General features: G+C 39.8%; 7 protein-coding genes across 7 annotated transcripts; 2 read left to right on the plus strand and 5 right to left on the minus strand.

The window, feature by feature from the left end:
- Positions 1–313: 313 nt before the first annotated feature.
- EDE1 (Ede1p) lies at positions 314–4,123 on the plus strand (the record flags this gene model as incomplete). The annotated part of the gene is made up of 1 exon (XM_003647795.1): positions 314–4,123. One exon carries the CDS (start codon positions 314–316, stop codon positions 4,121–4,123), a length of 3,810 nt encoding a protein of 1,269 aa, XP_003647843.1.
- Positions 4,124–4,326: 203 nt separating this feature from the next.
- Positions 4,327–4,926, minus strand: NNF1 (MIND complex subunit NNF1; the record flags this gene model as incomplete). The annotated part of the gene is made up of 1 exon (XM_003647796.1): positions 4,327–4,926. The coding sequence occupies one exon, from the start codon at positions 4,924–4,926 to the stop codon at positions 4,327–4,329; it is 600 nt and encodes a 199-aa protein (XP_003647844.1).
- A 210-nt stretch (positions 4,927–5,136) lies between these two features.
- Positions 5,137–6,024, plus strand: PXP2 (Pxp2p; the record flags this gene model as incomplete). The annotated part of the gene is made up of 1 exon (XM_003647797.1): positions 5,137–6,024. The coding sequence occupies one exon, from the start codon at positions 5,137–5,139 to the stop codon at positions 6,022–6,024; it is 888 nt and encodes a 295-aa protein (XP_003647845.1).
- Positions 6,025–6,146: 122 nt separating this feature from the next.
- On the minus strand, positions 6,147–8,140 carry YMR1 (phosphatidylinositol-3-phosphatase YMR1; the record flags this gene model as incomplete). Its single annotated transcript, XM_003647798.1, has 2 exons — positions 6,147–8,015; positions 8,117–8,140. The coding sequence occupies 2 exons, from the start codon at positions 8,138–8,140 to the stop codon at positions 6,147–6,149; spliced, it is 1,893 nt and encodes a 630-aa protein (XP_003647846.1).
- A 1,041-nt stretch (positions 8,141–9,181) lies between these two features.
- On the minus strand, positions 9,182–9,556 carry MOH1 (Moh1p; the record flags this gene model as incomplete). Its single annotated transcript, XM_003647799.1, has 1 exon — positions 9,182–9,556. One exon carries the CDS (start codon positions 9,554–9,556, stop codon positions 9,182–9,184), a length of 375 nt encoding a protein of 124 aa, XP_003647847.1.
- A 1,273-nt stretch (positions 9,557–10,829) lies between these two features.
- Ecym_7183 (uncharacterized protein) lies at positions 10,830–13,031 on the minus strand (the record flags this gene model as incomplete). The annotated part of the gene is made up of 1 exon (XM_003647800.1): positions 10,830–13,031. One exon carries the CDS (start codon positions 13,029–13,031, stop codon positions 10,830–10,832), a length of 2,202 nt encoding a protein of 733 aa, XP_003647848.1.
- Positions 13,032–14,127: 1,096 nt separating this feature from the next.
- SEC17 (alpha-soluble NSF attachment protein SEC17) lies at positions 14,128–15,006 on the minus strand (the record flags this gene model as incomplete). Its single annotated transcript, XM_003647801.1, has 1 exon — positions 14,128–15,006. One exon carries the CDS (start codon positions 15,004–15,006, stop codon positions 14,128–14,130), a length of 879 nt encoding a protein of 292 aa, XP_003647849.1.
- Positions 15,007–16,315: the final 1,309 nt, after the last annotated feature.

Consider the following 16,315-nt stretch of genomic DNA (forward strand, 5'->3'; position numbering starts at 1 on the left):
CTCAGTGGTCAGTAATCGCCAAGATATAATATTGCAATGCGTTTCCACCTTACCATTACCCGGCTCTGTCGTTGTCTCCTTTTTTTAAAAATATCGAATTCATCATGTTGTTATTTATGATGGCCCAAATAGTATAAAAAGGTTGTGGCAAGTTGTCCAATAGTGGTTCATAATATATAAGCGACAGCGGAGTCTTTTGTTTTATTGGGGTTTCATTATAATATTAATCACTGTTGCATAATATATCTTTATCTTGTGATCCTTTGCAAAAGTTTGTGTTTTCCATTGCTGTTTGGTTATCGAAAACAGCAAAATGTCTAAAATTATCTTTCGGGTTCCTCTAACACAGGAAGAACAATCAAAATACGTGTCCCAGTTTGAATCTTTAGATACTGATGACTTGGGTATAGTTACTGGTGAATCTCTGAAGCCTTTCTTCAGCAAATCTGGGCTTTCTAGTCATCATCTTTTGCAAGTTTGGGCACTAGCGGACACCGAGAAACAGGGATTTTTAAACCAGGCTCAATTCAGTGCGGCTATGCGTATGATAGCGCACTTACAGTCTAACCCGCAGCTTTCTATTACATCAGAGCTATATCAAACGCCAGCTCCGAGGATAGCAGTTTTGGGCTCATCTGTGACTCCACCTATTGTAGGTATGGCTACAGGAAACACACCCTCAATACCTACGGTATCTGCACACGATTTTGTTAAATTCAATCAACTTTTCGATAGATCCTCTGAAGATGGACGAATTATTTCTGGTACTAAGGCGAAGGAGGTCTTCTTGAAAGCAAAACTACCCAACGTTGTTTTAGGCTCTATCTGGACATTGTGTGACAGGAACAATACGGGCAGCTTAGATAGAGCGGAATTTACACTAGCCATGCATCTAATTCAATTAGCGCTGGCAAAACATCCCGCCGTAGCTACACTTCCCGCTAATCTACCACAATATTTATGGAACTCCGTTAGCCATGGTGGATCGGTCTCTCATTCCGCTGACACGAAAAATCTTTCTGCATCGCCTTCTGGAGCGACGCCCGTTACTTCAGTTGTTATCCCATCTAATTCCTTTACTAATGCTTCAACCGACTGGGTTTTAACTCCGGAAAAGAAACAGCAATTTGATAATATTTTTGATTCGTTGGACAAGAACAGGACTGGTGCACTAGGGGCGGACGTTTTAGTGCCCTTTTTTTTAACGTCCAAGTTGAGTCAGGATACTTTGGCAACCGTTTGGGACTTGGCAGACATACACAACAACCCTGTATTTACAAAAACTGAGTTTGCAATAGCTATGTTTCTTATTCAGAAGAAAAATGCTGGTGTTGATCTCCCAGATGTTGTTTCAGATCAACTGTTGATCTCTCCAGCTTTAGGACTATACCCAGGCAGCATTCAACAGCATTCAACTCAACAAAATGTACACCCAACAGTTCCATCTAGAGATACAAAACCTTATTTTGATCAGGTTCCGCCTCCAGCAGCCAACACCTCTTCTTTGGATGAATTGATGGGTTTAAATTCGTCATTCACGCCGCCTCCGGGACATCACCATGTCAAATCTATCTCCAACAATAATACAGGGAATTCTGCTAATATTTCTCCAAGGCACTCTAGTATAAACTTACCGCAAAGATCGAGTGCCATTGGTGGTTATAATGTTTCTCCGACTATACATCATAGTAACTTAATGGAGCAAAATACCCAAAATATTAACCCTCAATCAGTGGTAGAAAGCAGAAACGCCCCCTTGAATTCACCACTAAACATGTCGGCCCAACAGCAACTTCAAAAGCCAGCTTTCACATCGAATTTACCAACAGTACCTGACTTTTCCTCTGTATCATTACCACAACAGCGTTCCGTTACTTCTACTGATTTGTACGCGGATGCTGAAGCATCGGGACAGCTTTCCGAAGCTACGACAGATTTAGCCAACCTTTCCACCCAAGTTACCTCTTTAACAAGCCAGGCCACCAGATTGAATAACAAGAAAGTAGTCGCGCAGCAGGAGCTTAACCGGATAACTGAACTGAAAGCTTCGATAGAGTCTAAGCTAGCATCTTTGCGTGCATCCTACGAACAGGAGACGAAGCAAACCGAAGAAGTGGAACAGCTCTTGCTGCAATCTAGAAAGGACACTGATAGTCTCACACAACAGCTAAGCGTTTCAGAAGAGAACTATCATAGTGTTCAATCGCAGTTAACCAGTTTACAACAACAACTCCAGGAGTACGAACAAAATAATTCTCAGCTAAAGGAACAAATTGGTAATTACAATAGTTTAACTGCTTCTTTACAGAAAGAATTAGCCGAAAAGCAGCAGCAAGTTAAACAACAGAAATCTATGGTTGATGTAAATACTAAACAAGCTGAATTGAGTGAAATAACAGCAAATAATCTAAAAGCTGAGATTGAAGGTCTGGATGAGCAGCTGGTTGTCTTCCTCAATAAACGTAAGGAATTAGATGAATATCAAACTAACATTGAGAAGCAACACAGTAGTCTCGAATCTAAACATCAGAAGTATGTTGCCAGATCTCAAGAGTTAGAAGCTAAATATCTAGAATCCTGTCATCGTGAGAAAGAAGTTCAGGAGCGCACCAAACAGATTGTTGAACAAGAGCGTATTTATCATCAGCAAGTTTCCAGGTTACAAGAGCTCTTTAAGGATCTCAACAAGCAACGTGAGTCATTTGAACTTGCGGAACAGGATTTACAACAGCGCAGGATGGAATACACTCAGCAGGTACAGGAATTGTCAGACAAACAAATGAAATTTGCGATGGGTGAGTTGCCCCAGGATTCGTGTAAGATTTCCAATAATTCTGAAAATGTCGATCCAGTTTCCAAATTTGTTGAGGAAACTGTCACCAATTCGAAGTTAAATGTGGCTGGAGCTGTAGGAGCTGCTGTGGGTCTTAGTTCCTCTAGGGTTGCTTCATCGTTACCTCAAGATGAAGAAGGTAAACAGGATAGCGTGTTTGACAAAGATTTTCCTACTTCTCCATCTCAGACTGAAGTAGAGGAAGAAGAACAACCTGCTACAGCGGAAACCGCTGCCCAAGCAATGGACGAAGGAGATATGAATGTCTATCGTATGCCTAGAACGGAATCGGTTACGTCATCAACAGCTAACAATGCGCCGCAGTCTTTGAGAGACGAAGTGGTAAGTGATACCCAAGAACCATCAGCAGAAGATGAGACGGAACAAGCTACTCTGACAAAACATATAAATGCTTCCAGTGATGAAGAAAATGATGATGCCACCCGGGAGACTGTAAAGCCTACTCCAGGTGGCTGGGATGATCTAGGCTTGCAAGGAGATGATAAGCTTACACAGCAGAGCCACTCTGCAAAACATTCATCTGTGATACCTGTAGATAACGCATTGCCTGCTGTCAGTTCTGCAAAACAGCAAACGCCTCTAACTACATCAAAGGATGAGCATGTTTCTCAAATGACCAACCCAGTTTGGTCTAGAACTGTAACTTCTGATACCTCAGTAGCCAGTGAGACTGCAAATAAAGTATCCGCAACTCATGAGGAGGCGTTTTATGAGGCAACAGGGTCAACGTCTCTAAATAAGAACAAGAATTCTATTCCGTTTAGTGACGACGCATTTGCTGATCTCGAGCAAGCATCTCCTGAGGATGACTTTGGAAATGGTTTAAACGGAATGAATTCCATTGAAGAATTTGAAACTATAGAAAATGGTGATCTAGACGATGAATTACAGGAAACGGGTTTTACAGGAACTTCAACCATAGGCACCGTTGGAGCTTCTTATGGCCCTCCTCCAACCCATATTACTTCAGGCCAAGCAACGTCACCAGTTGGCAACGATGAATGGGAAGAGCTCTTCTCCGGTTTCGGTAACAGCACACCTGGCCTCAAAAATCCCACTCCCCAAACAACTGTTGGTCTCGGCTCCTCGAACATGGAATCGCCTACTTTGAAATCTCCAGTAAATCGTGCAATTGCCACCACGCCAAAATCTATAGCAATAGAAGAACTTAGTAACATGGGTTTTTCTGAAGAAGAAGCTGTTAAAGCACTAGAAAAATGTAAGTGGGATCTAGAAGCAGCAACTAATTTTCTATTGGACAATGCCTAGGCTATGTTTAATATTTCAAAAGAGCTATTCGCTCTTCGTTCGTAGTGTAGATTTTTCTTTTAGATCAGGTAATTAGTTTAGTTACAAGACGGCTCGATGTTTGTATTTGATTCAGGTTGATAAAATACAAATCTAAATGATAATTATCCGGTGAATGTACTTTATTTATATACTACAACGTTTTTTGATGGCTGCGTAAATATTTATTGGTTCTCCCGCGTTTCCAATAGCATGTTTTCCATACCTTGTCGTAGCTCGGATGTTCTACCACCAATATCGTTACCCATGTATCTGTTGTAGATATTCTCTAAGTCATCCAGCTCGTTCTTTATTGCCTCATTGAGTCGGCTTAATTCGTCTTTTAATTCTGAATTCATACTTTCTAAAGTCTTGGCACGATCATCCAATTTCTTCACTGACATCCATTTGCAACTCTCAATGTTCCCTAAGATAAGTTGTTCCGGTGAAAGTTCTTCAACCTTTATACGATTCAAGTTGTCGTCGTTTGAAGACTTTGATCTTAATTTTGCTTTCAACATCAAGTCATCTAACTCGTCTAACTTCGCTTGGGCGTTACGTTCTTCAAATATAGCTTGAAATTCTTGCTTGCATAGTTGGGACCAAAACTCACACACCTGAGTTTGACACGTTTTTAGATTGTTATAACCTTCTCTGGTAGAAATGTAACTTGGATAACAACTTGATAACTTATCCCAATTTTGCAATTTTGCAATAGATTGCGATAATGCCTTATCACAAACTTGGTTCAATCTCTTGAACCTGATTCTATGATCTGCAGTCATATCCAAAACTCCTTATTCTGTTATTAAGTTAGTTGTGTTTGTTGTGGGTTGAAGATAAGAATTGTTTTTAAAAGGCGAAAGTTGGTGAACATAAAAACCCTTTGAACATACTGTCAACTAGTTTTGTTAGTAGTTCTTCAGACAAGAGAAAATTGAATAGGGCAACATACTTTTAGTGTTCGAAATTACTTAGTCGATGGTCAGCGGAGTATGAAGGGATATTTACCTGCACCAATGGGCCAAGTTTTGAATGTTTCCAACTTGCTGCACCTATCATCGCAGTACAAGTCTGTAACCAAAGCAGGTCTCGCCCCACGTTTGGATACACTTTGGTACTTGGTAGCAGCTGCTACATTTACTTCTTGCAATGAACCTAAGGAAATTCCTAAGTTATACCACTTTGCATTGCTGCAAGAGGCTAGTAAAGCTCGGGCTACTTTGTCAGATGAAGATATTGCTAGACAAGTTATTTCTTTGTTTGAAAAAGAGGAAAGGATAAGAAGAGAAGTGTTCAGTAGGTGGTACCAGGAGCCAACCTCAGGCCAACTGCTTATCACAAAAAGGTTTAGAGAAGCTATTTTAAGGACGAGCGCATTGAGTGGGCTACCAAAAGCTATAAATAGTCTTCGAGAATTGGCACAAGAGACCCCTGAAAACCTATTACCTTTCCAGCCAACAATATCAAGCGATGAAACCGATTCTCACAAATTGTTCAAAAATGTTCATAGAGATATTGATATGTCTACCCAAGAGGTTGTAGACCGAGGTATGGCTCTTTGGAATCGTATCTATGGCAAAGTCTCAAATAAAGTCATTAACAATCTAAACAACAGTTATCCTGACCTTTGGTATCATACCATGGCCCATATATATGGACCACTTCTTTCAGAGGCAGGAACTCTTGATCCACAAGAATTGAGTATGATAATTATTGCGAGCCTTGTACCCCAGGACGTTAATGCTCAATTATGGGGACATTTAAAAGGTGCATCCAACCTAGGTTGTGATCGTGAGGTGATTGATGTGGTGAGAGATTTAAGTATCACCATATCAAGATTATGTAATGTTAACTGGAAAATGGGAATCACAAAATTATGAAGCTGAGACGCACTTATTTATTATCCGGTGTATCATAATCGTTAGTCTAAATTATCTATCTATGTACAATGACTTATGTGGTTACATTACATTTGGGAAACAAACGATATCTAGAGGCCACATCATTTCTTGCCAAATATGTCTAGTGAAAATGTAGCAAGCTTAGAGGTTATTTTGTAAATTTTTATACTATTACCATCATCAGGAGTTTGTTGAGAAGCCGTGTTGTTGCTTTCATTGGAAGCCGAGTCATTAGTATCAATCATTTCGTCAAACTTACGGCCAAACAATTGCCACCACCATTGGACTTTGTTAAGGTCAGGTAAAATCCAATCTTCTTCTTCCTGTGGATTGATGGGTTTAAAACTCGAGTTGGTAAATTCTCGGGTTCTAGAGCGGAAGTAGTCCCAAACACTACGAGTTGTATTATATGCATCATTGAATACTCTTTCCTTTTCGTTATCGAAGATGAACGTTCCATATTGGCATGAATAAAGGTGATAGACTAATCTTCTTAAGAAACGTTCGTTGAATTCGAACTGCTCTGGATTTTGTATTAGTAATTGATATACGCAGTCCAAAAACTGCTGGAAAATCGGCGAACCGAGTTTTAGATTAGTCTTCTTTTTAATATGACTTGATTTCCTTACCACTAATTCTGAAGTGGATACAGCAACATCTGTATATTCACCATTATCTATTGGCTGGTTATTCGAGATATTTATACGATTGATTGAGTTGTCTCTGAAAACTGACTCTGAGCTGAGATGGCCACATCTTTCTGCAAATCTATGTCCAAATGAAAGCCAATCCTTTTCGACAAGAACCATGAAACCTTCAAAAGTTCTGAAATAAGGATCTAGGCAAAGCTGGACAAGTGAACAAATTTGAGCGGTACGATCCCAGCCATCGGAGCAATGGACTAAAATATTGGATCTATTGAAAATGATAGATTTTGTTAATGTATCTGCTGACGAAAGTAATAGCCTTATGTGCTTTAACCAATTCGCTGCTTTGCTGATGTTTAACGAGTGCCTGTCTATAGGTAAATTCAAGTCATTGTCAACTATGAAGTTCTCCACCATGAAATTTAGTGTATCTCTCATAACATGGATATTGTCTATGCCAAGAAACATCCTTGTGCAAGTATTGTTGAAGCTGTAATTGTCCATATTTTCGGTACCTCCGCCTAAAGCAGTTTGGGCCATCGCATTGGTGGCAGGCCTTGCATCGACAATCAGGTTCTTATTCGTTTGGTTTATCGCACATTTGAAAGACTCATAAACAATTTTTTCATCTTGGATCGACCTTTGTTGAGTCAATCCAGGAAGGGGTTGTGCAGATCGTATGATTGAGGCCCCTGTCTTCTTATAATAATAGGTCAACACCGGTATTCTGTTTTGAGATCTATATTTGCTTGCATGCTTTAAAAGAGCATCAGAAATCATAGCAGGTACCACTAAAATTCGGGGATATGTGCCACACAATTGGAAATTATCGTTAACGCTAGTAGATCGCCAAGTTGAATCAGAGTCCAAGGTTAATCCTTGTCTTCTAAATTCCAATAACGGTTCATAAAGCTTCCAACTATTAAATTGCAACTCTGTTTTATTTGGAACATATATAAACGCATAGAGTTGTGAAGCTTGGTGTAAAACAGTTAAATGTAAAATAGAGTCAAAAACGTCCTGCGCCGTGGATTCTATAGGGAAATCTAACGAGAAAACTGTATAATCCTTACCAACGATCTTAACGTTTGCAAACCCCCATATATCTTTCCCTCTATATAAAGGCTTGGTACTACCATCCAGATCATGCTTATGCTTCGATATAATCGCACTACCTTTATTTTTAAAAACAGTCCCAATAGTAGGATAAGAAACCCAAAACTCTCTAGAAATAGACCCACTAGTAAATATCAAATGATGTGTAGTCAGATGCAACGTACCTTCTATCGATACCCCTTTTTTATGGAGTATAACGTTGTTAACCTAAAAATAACAGGCTATAGTTAGTATTCATGAAACAAAACTGCTTGCTGCTACAGCTTCCCATTGATATAATATAACTTCATTCCATACATAACACATACTTTTGCGACTTTGATATATTCCATCTCATCCAGGTTTTGAAGAGGGCAAATAACACTATATACTATCCTTCAGAAAACCTAGAAGCGAACAGGAACTCTGCGATGAACGGCCACTGCTTAGCTCCATCTATCGGGTTCTTCCTTTAACAGGGGAGAGTGAGATATGCAGTATTAGAAATCCCAATGTTCCCAACCAGGGCCCATCAAATATAGTGTTACCCGCACAAAATATCCTTAACTGAAGGGCGCCATGAACCTGGAATCTGAATGACAGCATCCAGACCGATAAATGATAGAGGTTTGGGGAATAAACACACAAGATTATAGAGTTTTTTATGTATATTTTATGACGATATTTACCAATATTTGAAGCGGTAAACATTTTGTACAGCAAAATATGAAGATAGGAACCAACCATGAAGAGGCAAGGGTTAACATAGACAAAGACCTTTTTTTATATCAAAGATAAAAATACAACCTTAGTAGACCTTTGATAACATCTGAAGAGCAATGGAGCTTAATTTAGCCTGGATTTCAACCAATATAATATGTGTCAACAATAAAGGAAACCAATAACAAGTAAAAATAATTAAAAAAATCCGATAACATAGGCACTTCTGTTGAACGAATTGCACAAAATGAGTGTGATATAATCGCAGAACCCTCTCTACATATTTCTCGTCCACTGCCAAAGCCAATGCAATTCTAAGTTTAATAGTAGTAGTAATAATAATAGTAATCAGATGATGGTGATAGTGGTGATGATAAAATAAGGGTAAAAATGTGGAGTCAAAAAAATATAATAAAATAAAATAAAATAAAATAAAAGATATGCTCCAGTGAAAAAGATGAATACACGTCACACGTCGCTCTATGGACATCATTAAGTGGTTGGGATAAAGAATAAGAACGGCAAACTAAAAATGAAAAGTGGACAAAATTCCTTAGCGGCCTGCTTCTTAGCTCATTGTTTTAAGAAATGCTTCATGTTCTTTTTCTCTTTTTTTGTATTTTTTCATTTCTTCTCTTTTCTCTCATAAATAGTATACTAAAGTTCACGTTTCTCTAGTCACATTCAGTGATGGGCTCTAGCTCCAGGATGTATTTGCCCTCCTTATATTCTTGGTCTCTTTTCTCACTCATCAGATACTTCCAACCAACAAGGTTCTTGCAAGTGTGGCAATATATATCACATACAACATATCGCCCTGTTATCATATGCCTAGTTTCCCTGTGACCTTCCGTCACGTTAATGACCTTCCTCATGAGATATGCGTCACCCGTCACACCACGATAATCTTTCGACATAATATGGTTAGAGGATGACAGATGTGTCCTGCAATGACTACAACCATATATCTCTAATTTAGCATATTTGGTTTTGATGCCAATAGCTCCAGAGGCAGGACGCTCTATGTAAACCGAATATCCTATGGCCATGATAAGAGTACTATATAGTACTTCTTTCTGGCTTCCTCTTTCCGCAATAATGATAATATCTACGTCTTGGTGCCGTTTTTTCCCTATCTTAAAAATTCGTAACTCCCTTCTGCTATTTTGGTAGAGTAGTAATAGAAGTTAGCTAGCTTCTAAGTGAACCCCCCTGTTATGGCTTTGTAAATTTTATAACTTCAAGATGCTTTTGATGTCGAAATCAACCTCTTTCCCTATCAAAATGGTGTATACGTTTGTGCGTGTACGGGGGTTTAACAAAGTAAGGGGGTTGCTTAATATAGGAGAAACAACTATCAACAGATCGATCAACAACACAGCAGCGATGACAGTAGAAGTAATCGTAATAATAATGTGGTAGTGGCAGTGGTAGTAAAGATGTAATAATATATCGTCTACTCAATCCAACAATGAGTAATAGATATTAAAGAAAATGAATGTGTAACAGGGGTTTTTATTTTCTTTTTTCCAAAAAGCTTCACTCAAAACGATTAAATGTTGAGATTATTGTGTATAAAGCGTTTGGAAGTTTCTAGGTTTCCACGACTAGAATTTGCTGTTGATATTATGCTAAATATCTGTAAAGGTTCCTCCCTCCCTCCCCCCGGATACCCAGTAACTCGCTTCATAAATGCGATTCTCACATCTGGGCTTTATCTATTACATGTTATGAGACATTTTTGAGGGGGGGGCGGTGAGGAAAGGGTGGATGGGGGGGGGGGCGCTAGATGGATAGCCACCATCTTCTAATAAAGGGATGTATTGCTAGGACTCGGGATTCCAATATGTGTGTACGGGTGTTTAACTATCACGTGAATTGGGAGTGTTATTGAACCAGTCTAATACTTGTAGAATAATAGTATGGGTATCATTGGGTTGGTAGAGAAATAAGATTTGTGGTTTTAGTTTTATCAAGGTGGTTTGTAGGATAGTCGTTTAGTTCGATAGGTAGAATGTGTTGGACGTTTGCGGCAAAGCGCTGTCGCATCAGAAAAGATCGCGATGCGACATGAGAAGCAGAAAAATCTGTCTACGATACATGGAGGCAAGTACAGACGGCCAGGCGTAGGAGATTATCAGAATACCACTGGTCTTCTTAGAGTACTTAGAGTATAATAGCATAAATATATATAAATATATATATATATATATATATACGTATTTATGTCTCTGTGTGTTAGTGTCTAGTTTAGTTAGACGTTAATGCGAATATACACGTAAAGAATAATGCACACAGGGCAAGCCCTTGAGGAGAGGGAACTTACCAAATCTGTAATTCTTCGATGTATTCAATTCTACCACCGGAGCGAGAGCCAACCTCTTTGGCCAACGAGTCTCTAACTGCATCTACCATAGAACTATGAGCACACGACATTACTGCGACATTGCTGCCAGCGACTTCATTTAGATCAGAGTTGAGCAGCTCAGGGATACAAGGTCTTCCCCTTCTGAATTCCACGTTAGGAAAGGCGCTGGGGCGCACTAGTTTCACTGAAACATGTTCTTCAGATTTGTTCTCTTTAGATGCAGATGCAGTAGGACTCTGGTATAATTTAGCAGCTTCTTTGTTGTCATCTGCGGACGAAGACGAATCAGCATCGGATGTTTTCTCATTATATATTTCGCCCTCCTGCGGCTTGGTGACATAAATGATCATTTGAATGTTGTTGTATTTTTCTAACGACTTTAGCTCATCCATGAACCACTCAAATTGTGAGGTGTATCTTATAACCCAGTAAAACTTAACAAATGGGACTTTTTTAGCTTTATCTTTGAGGGACAGCTCTCCAAGTTCTCTTGCATATGTAAATGGACCAGGGATACCGTTACCACCCGAATAGAGTAAGACATTATCATACTTGTCCAGAGAGGTATGACTCCCATATGGACCTTCGACGGCGATTCTGAAGTGAGCTTCTTGACCTGTTTTGTCAATTAGAGACTTGGCAATGGACTTTGTAGCGCCATTCTTCACCTTTATGAGAAACTTCACGTATGGACAGTCATTGCTAGATACCATAGTGAAAGGATGAGATTGCCAAAAGAGAGGAGTTCCAACAAAATACACGTAGGCAACTGAGCCAGGGAAAGCGACCCACCAGTTGTGTCTTGGCACGGTAATTTCAAGTGTTTCATTTGATATTAGCTTTACCTTAGCCGTCCTTAGACCGAAATGGGCGATACGAACAAATCTCAAAAACCTGTCAAATCCCCAGATAGCTGCACAAGCAAACCACCACTGACCAGATCCAAAGAAATCAGTGTGCATCCAACCGCCAATTAAGAAGAACATAGCAAGAAGGATATGGAAATACAAAAATATTTCATAAGAATGGCGGCGGAAATAAGGCATAGCTTGGAATAGGATCACAATTCCAGCTACTATAGAGACAGATCCCCAACGCCACCAGCCAGTACGCTTTCTTGTGTGATATTTGCCCATTGCAACAGTATTCACAAGCATGGAAATAGTATGGATGAATAAAGAAGCGACAGAGACCCTTGCAACCCATTTATGGTAAGTTAAAAAAGTAGACTGCTTCCAACCAGTGAGGAAGAGCAAGACATTATTACGCCCTGCAAATAGCCATGTTACAGTAAATAAAAAGTTCGTCAAAATACCGGACCTATCACCAATGTAACGACCAAACTGGGACGCTTTGCCCGACCAAATGACACCATCCTCGACGTAATGATAATTTGCAGCGAGGAAAACAGCGGACATAGTAACAAATATGAAAACCACAATAGATTCCAGCCTTGTGGGAAGATATGCACCAAATAAGGATGGAGCAGTATGGGCCCCGTTAAAAGCTGTAGGCACCGAAACTAGCTGTCTATATTTCCGAACAATGTACAGCCTGGAAAGAGCTTTATTTAACGACATCCACACAGTAGGTATTAGCATATGGGCAAAATTACTAACCATGCCGAAGAACACGACCAACGCCCAGAACGATAACAGAGTAGTTCCCATCCACATCGCATCATCAATGTTCTTATATCTAGCATAGTAAGAATCATAGTAAAGCTTGAAAACCTTCTTAGAAATCTTAACAGGTACATTAGTGGGTTTAGACTTGTTAAACCCTTCGATCTGATCTGTAGTTTTCCAATACTTAGTGACGTTTTCGTATGCATTTCTGATCTCCTCTAAAGTCACATTGCCCTCACACTGTTGAAGAACGAATTTTTCAAATTGCTTTGTAGCTTCTTTACTGTCCTCGGTATAAGTATATCCACAACCAACAAAAGAACCCATAGCAACAGCATTCCTGCATTCACATTCATAGCTTTTTGATGCTTTTTTCCCTTTAATATTACAAAACGTAGCTTTTTTGACTAGCGCATTTTTACATCCCATACCAACAAAGTCACCCTCGTTATTAAAATGGTGAAGCTGAGCAGCAGAAACGAGGGAAGAAACCGCCGACAACAAGTACACCAATTGATACACTCTCATCTTGAAAAATTTCAATATTTTCAAGCAACACCCAAGAATGATCTCCCAATGGGTCTTTTCGGCACCGTTAATTTTGTTACCGGTGTCACGGTTTCGCCTTCGAGCAATCACCCGCCAGCAAGCCTATATATAAGTAATCGACAATTAATGTTCTCGAAAGAACACCACATGTTGCTGCAGAAACCTTCCTTGTTCGACGTTCATATTCAATAGAAAGAATACTTGTATGGTTGTTTCTGGCCACAGTCTAATTTTGCATGAATATCAATTAATAGCCTCGTATCGCTCGATGACACCCATTTTTTTTGTCACACAAAAAAATTGTCTTTCTGCATCAACTTTTGCACCTTCATTGTACCTCGAAGATTTGAAACTGGCTCGAGCACTGGCAAAGCTTACTTTTTAAAACCGATTCCTTTTTGCTCTGCAAGGTTACTTACTACATGCATTGTGGGCTCTTCTAAGCTTTTTTCCCTGTATGCACACTTACGTTAGCTCGAAAAAACTTGAAGGAACTTAATCCTCGAGAACTGCACCCCTGTTGAAAAGTTATACACCTAAAAAAAGAAAATATTCCGTAGAATGAATGAATACACAAGCCCTCTAACGGACTTTATGTCCATGAGTTTCCTAAAAATGACTATAATAAAATCCTTCAGCTGATTTTTAGGAAACAAGTTATATTATAAGGAGAATGTGCTAAAAGAGGTAATGTTGGCGGTGCATGCTGCAAGGGACCACGGCCCGAAGCGCGCTCTCTTCAGTAATTTTGTAATGTTTCCCCATTAGAGTTCCCTTACCTAGAAATACGGGATGTCATATTTGTACTGTCCTGCATTGTAAATTTATGCTTTTAATAATTAGTTGTTCCAACTATGTGTGCACACAATAACACGGAAATGCAAACACACCATGCATACATCATACAAGCGGGGTCAGAACACTAAAAATTTTTATATGATATATAAAAAAGAAAGACTTATTCAGACAGCGGATGCCTCGGACACTAATGTTGGAGTCGAACGGCGGCTACGTTTCGAGGCGGCTGCTGCTGCGCTGTGGCTGTGTGTTGGGCTATAATAAGTCATCTGTTGGGCTACAATAAGTCATCTTCGGCTTCGGAGATCGAGTCCTTTATTTGTAGCAGCACGGTCGTTTTCCATTTGTCTAACTTGTTGAATTTGTCGTAATCGAACACTTGAGAGCTGAAAGATTCTATGTTGCCCTCCTTGACGGCGTCGATTAACGACGACAATAGGGTGTGTTCTCTGGATTGTTGGAAGGTAGTATCTTCTTGGAGAGCCTCTTGTAAAACTTTTTCTGCTGCAACGGTGTCTCCAGCTGCCAAATAACATAGAATCAACTTAAGATAATGATCTTTTAAAGACCATTGGGACAGCTTATTTCCTAGTGAATTGGCAATAATTTTGCGGTATATTTCAGCCGCATCTAGATAATTCTTATCCAATGCCTTTAGGTCTGCACATCTAATGTATGATTTGTTCGATAGGGCTAAAGCTTGATCTTGCAGGTACCAGTCCCCTGCGATTTCAAAATTCTCGATCGCCTTTGGGTAATCTTGCAAGACGAATTCCTGGATATCTGCGAGTTCAAATTTAAAATACGCCCCCCTACGGAATTGCCCCCTTCGCGTAAATATACCGATCGCCTTCTCTAAAGCCTCACAGGCCTTTTGGGGATTGGAGCTCTTATAACACTTGTATGCTTCCACAAATGTATTCCCCGCCTCATCCTCATTTGACGCGTCAACCTGACATTGTGCGGCCTTCCAAAACGTGTCCCCAGCGGTATCCAACTGCTTAGATAACCGATACAAGTTGGCAGCTTCAATATACAAGTCCGAAGCTTCTTCTAGCCGGTAACTATCACCCCCTGAAAGCCATCTTGTGAATCCACTACTAGGCTGTGCCTTCTTTTCCGCCCTAGCTATTAGATCCTGAGCCTCTGAAATCATCTATCCAACTCCCTCAAAAACCGTTTTAATCTATCTCGATTGGATAAGATAGGAATTGTTGTCTTCTAAATACGTCTCTTTCCTAGCTAACAGAGCCCCCCATGTAGGAGGAGAAATTTTATGTACAGCGGTTTTTTTGATCTAATTTAATTTTTTAAGCAAATCATTAATCACGTGCTACTGTTACCGATTATATCATTTATATGTATTATATATAGAGATATACGTTTATATATAAATAATATAAATATTATTGGTACCCGCCCCATATTTCCGTAGCATGTATATATGGGGGCTGGTATTATTATAAAGCATTATCTTAATTATTATAAATCTATATTCGGTTTACACAGGAGATCATCATAACCGCATGTCTGGTGGATCACGTCCTCCGATCTACATCCTGCACCCTCCCGCCAGATGTTTACCGGCCGCTTGCCAAAAGTTACCCTCTATACCAAGCCAAGGAGTTGCAAGCAGCGCCGATTTGCATTCTTCATTACCCAATGAATTCTCTTATCTTTTCCTAGAAGCATTTCTAAAAAACAATATCCGAAATCCACAATTCAGATAGCCAGCCACACAAACAGTCAGTTCCATAGCCCCACACTCTCTTAGTAAACAGCGCGTATAACTTCTCTCTCTACTTATCTCCTTAACCCCAACAAAAACACATTCTTTCCCACATTAATCTGAAGATCGCACTGTAACTGTTATTGCCTAACCACTAAGAGGCTTCATCTGTCCTACGTCCGTACGCCATGCCACCCCACTTACATTCACTCCTGCGGAAGGAGCGAACACCTTCATCAGTAAATCCTATCATTAACACTGTCGCCCACCAAAATTTAGACACGCTCCTGGCATTCGATCTGTATGTGTACTTTTACATTATTCTACATATATTATACGCTCCGGTCCTGCATTATCCATCACGTGATCTCGCCCAAGTGCAGACCACGCTAGAATAATTTAATAGTCTAGTATAATTGTTAATCATCCTCTTTAAAGGAAATAGGAACACCCTATGACGGTATCTCCGCCAAGTTTCAAAACTTTTTAAGAAGAACGTGCGATAGCTTCTATGACAAGATTCGGAGACACAGCTGGCTCGATGAGCTGCCTTCTGCATAGATAAAGAATAATGGCGTCTAAGTAGTAGTTTGGGAATAAACCAATCGTACGATATATTTTAGCAGTCTTGATAAGCTACGGCGTCGCGGCCGTAGCAACAAAAAGTCATCTATCAGTACCGTTTTCTTTATATTGGTTGCTAACGCGGTTTCTGCAGATTAAATGCCCTGCGATA

Source organism: Eremothecium cymbalariae, chromosome 7 (genome assembly GCF_000235365.1).
Source record: "Eremothecium cymbalariae DBVPG#7215 chromosome 7, complete sequence".
In the NCBI taxonomy this organism is placed as follows: domain Eukaryota; kingdom Fungi; phylum Ascomycota; class Saccharomycetes; order Saccharomycetales; family Saccharomycetaceae; genus Eremothecium; species Eremothecium cymbalariae.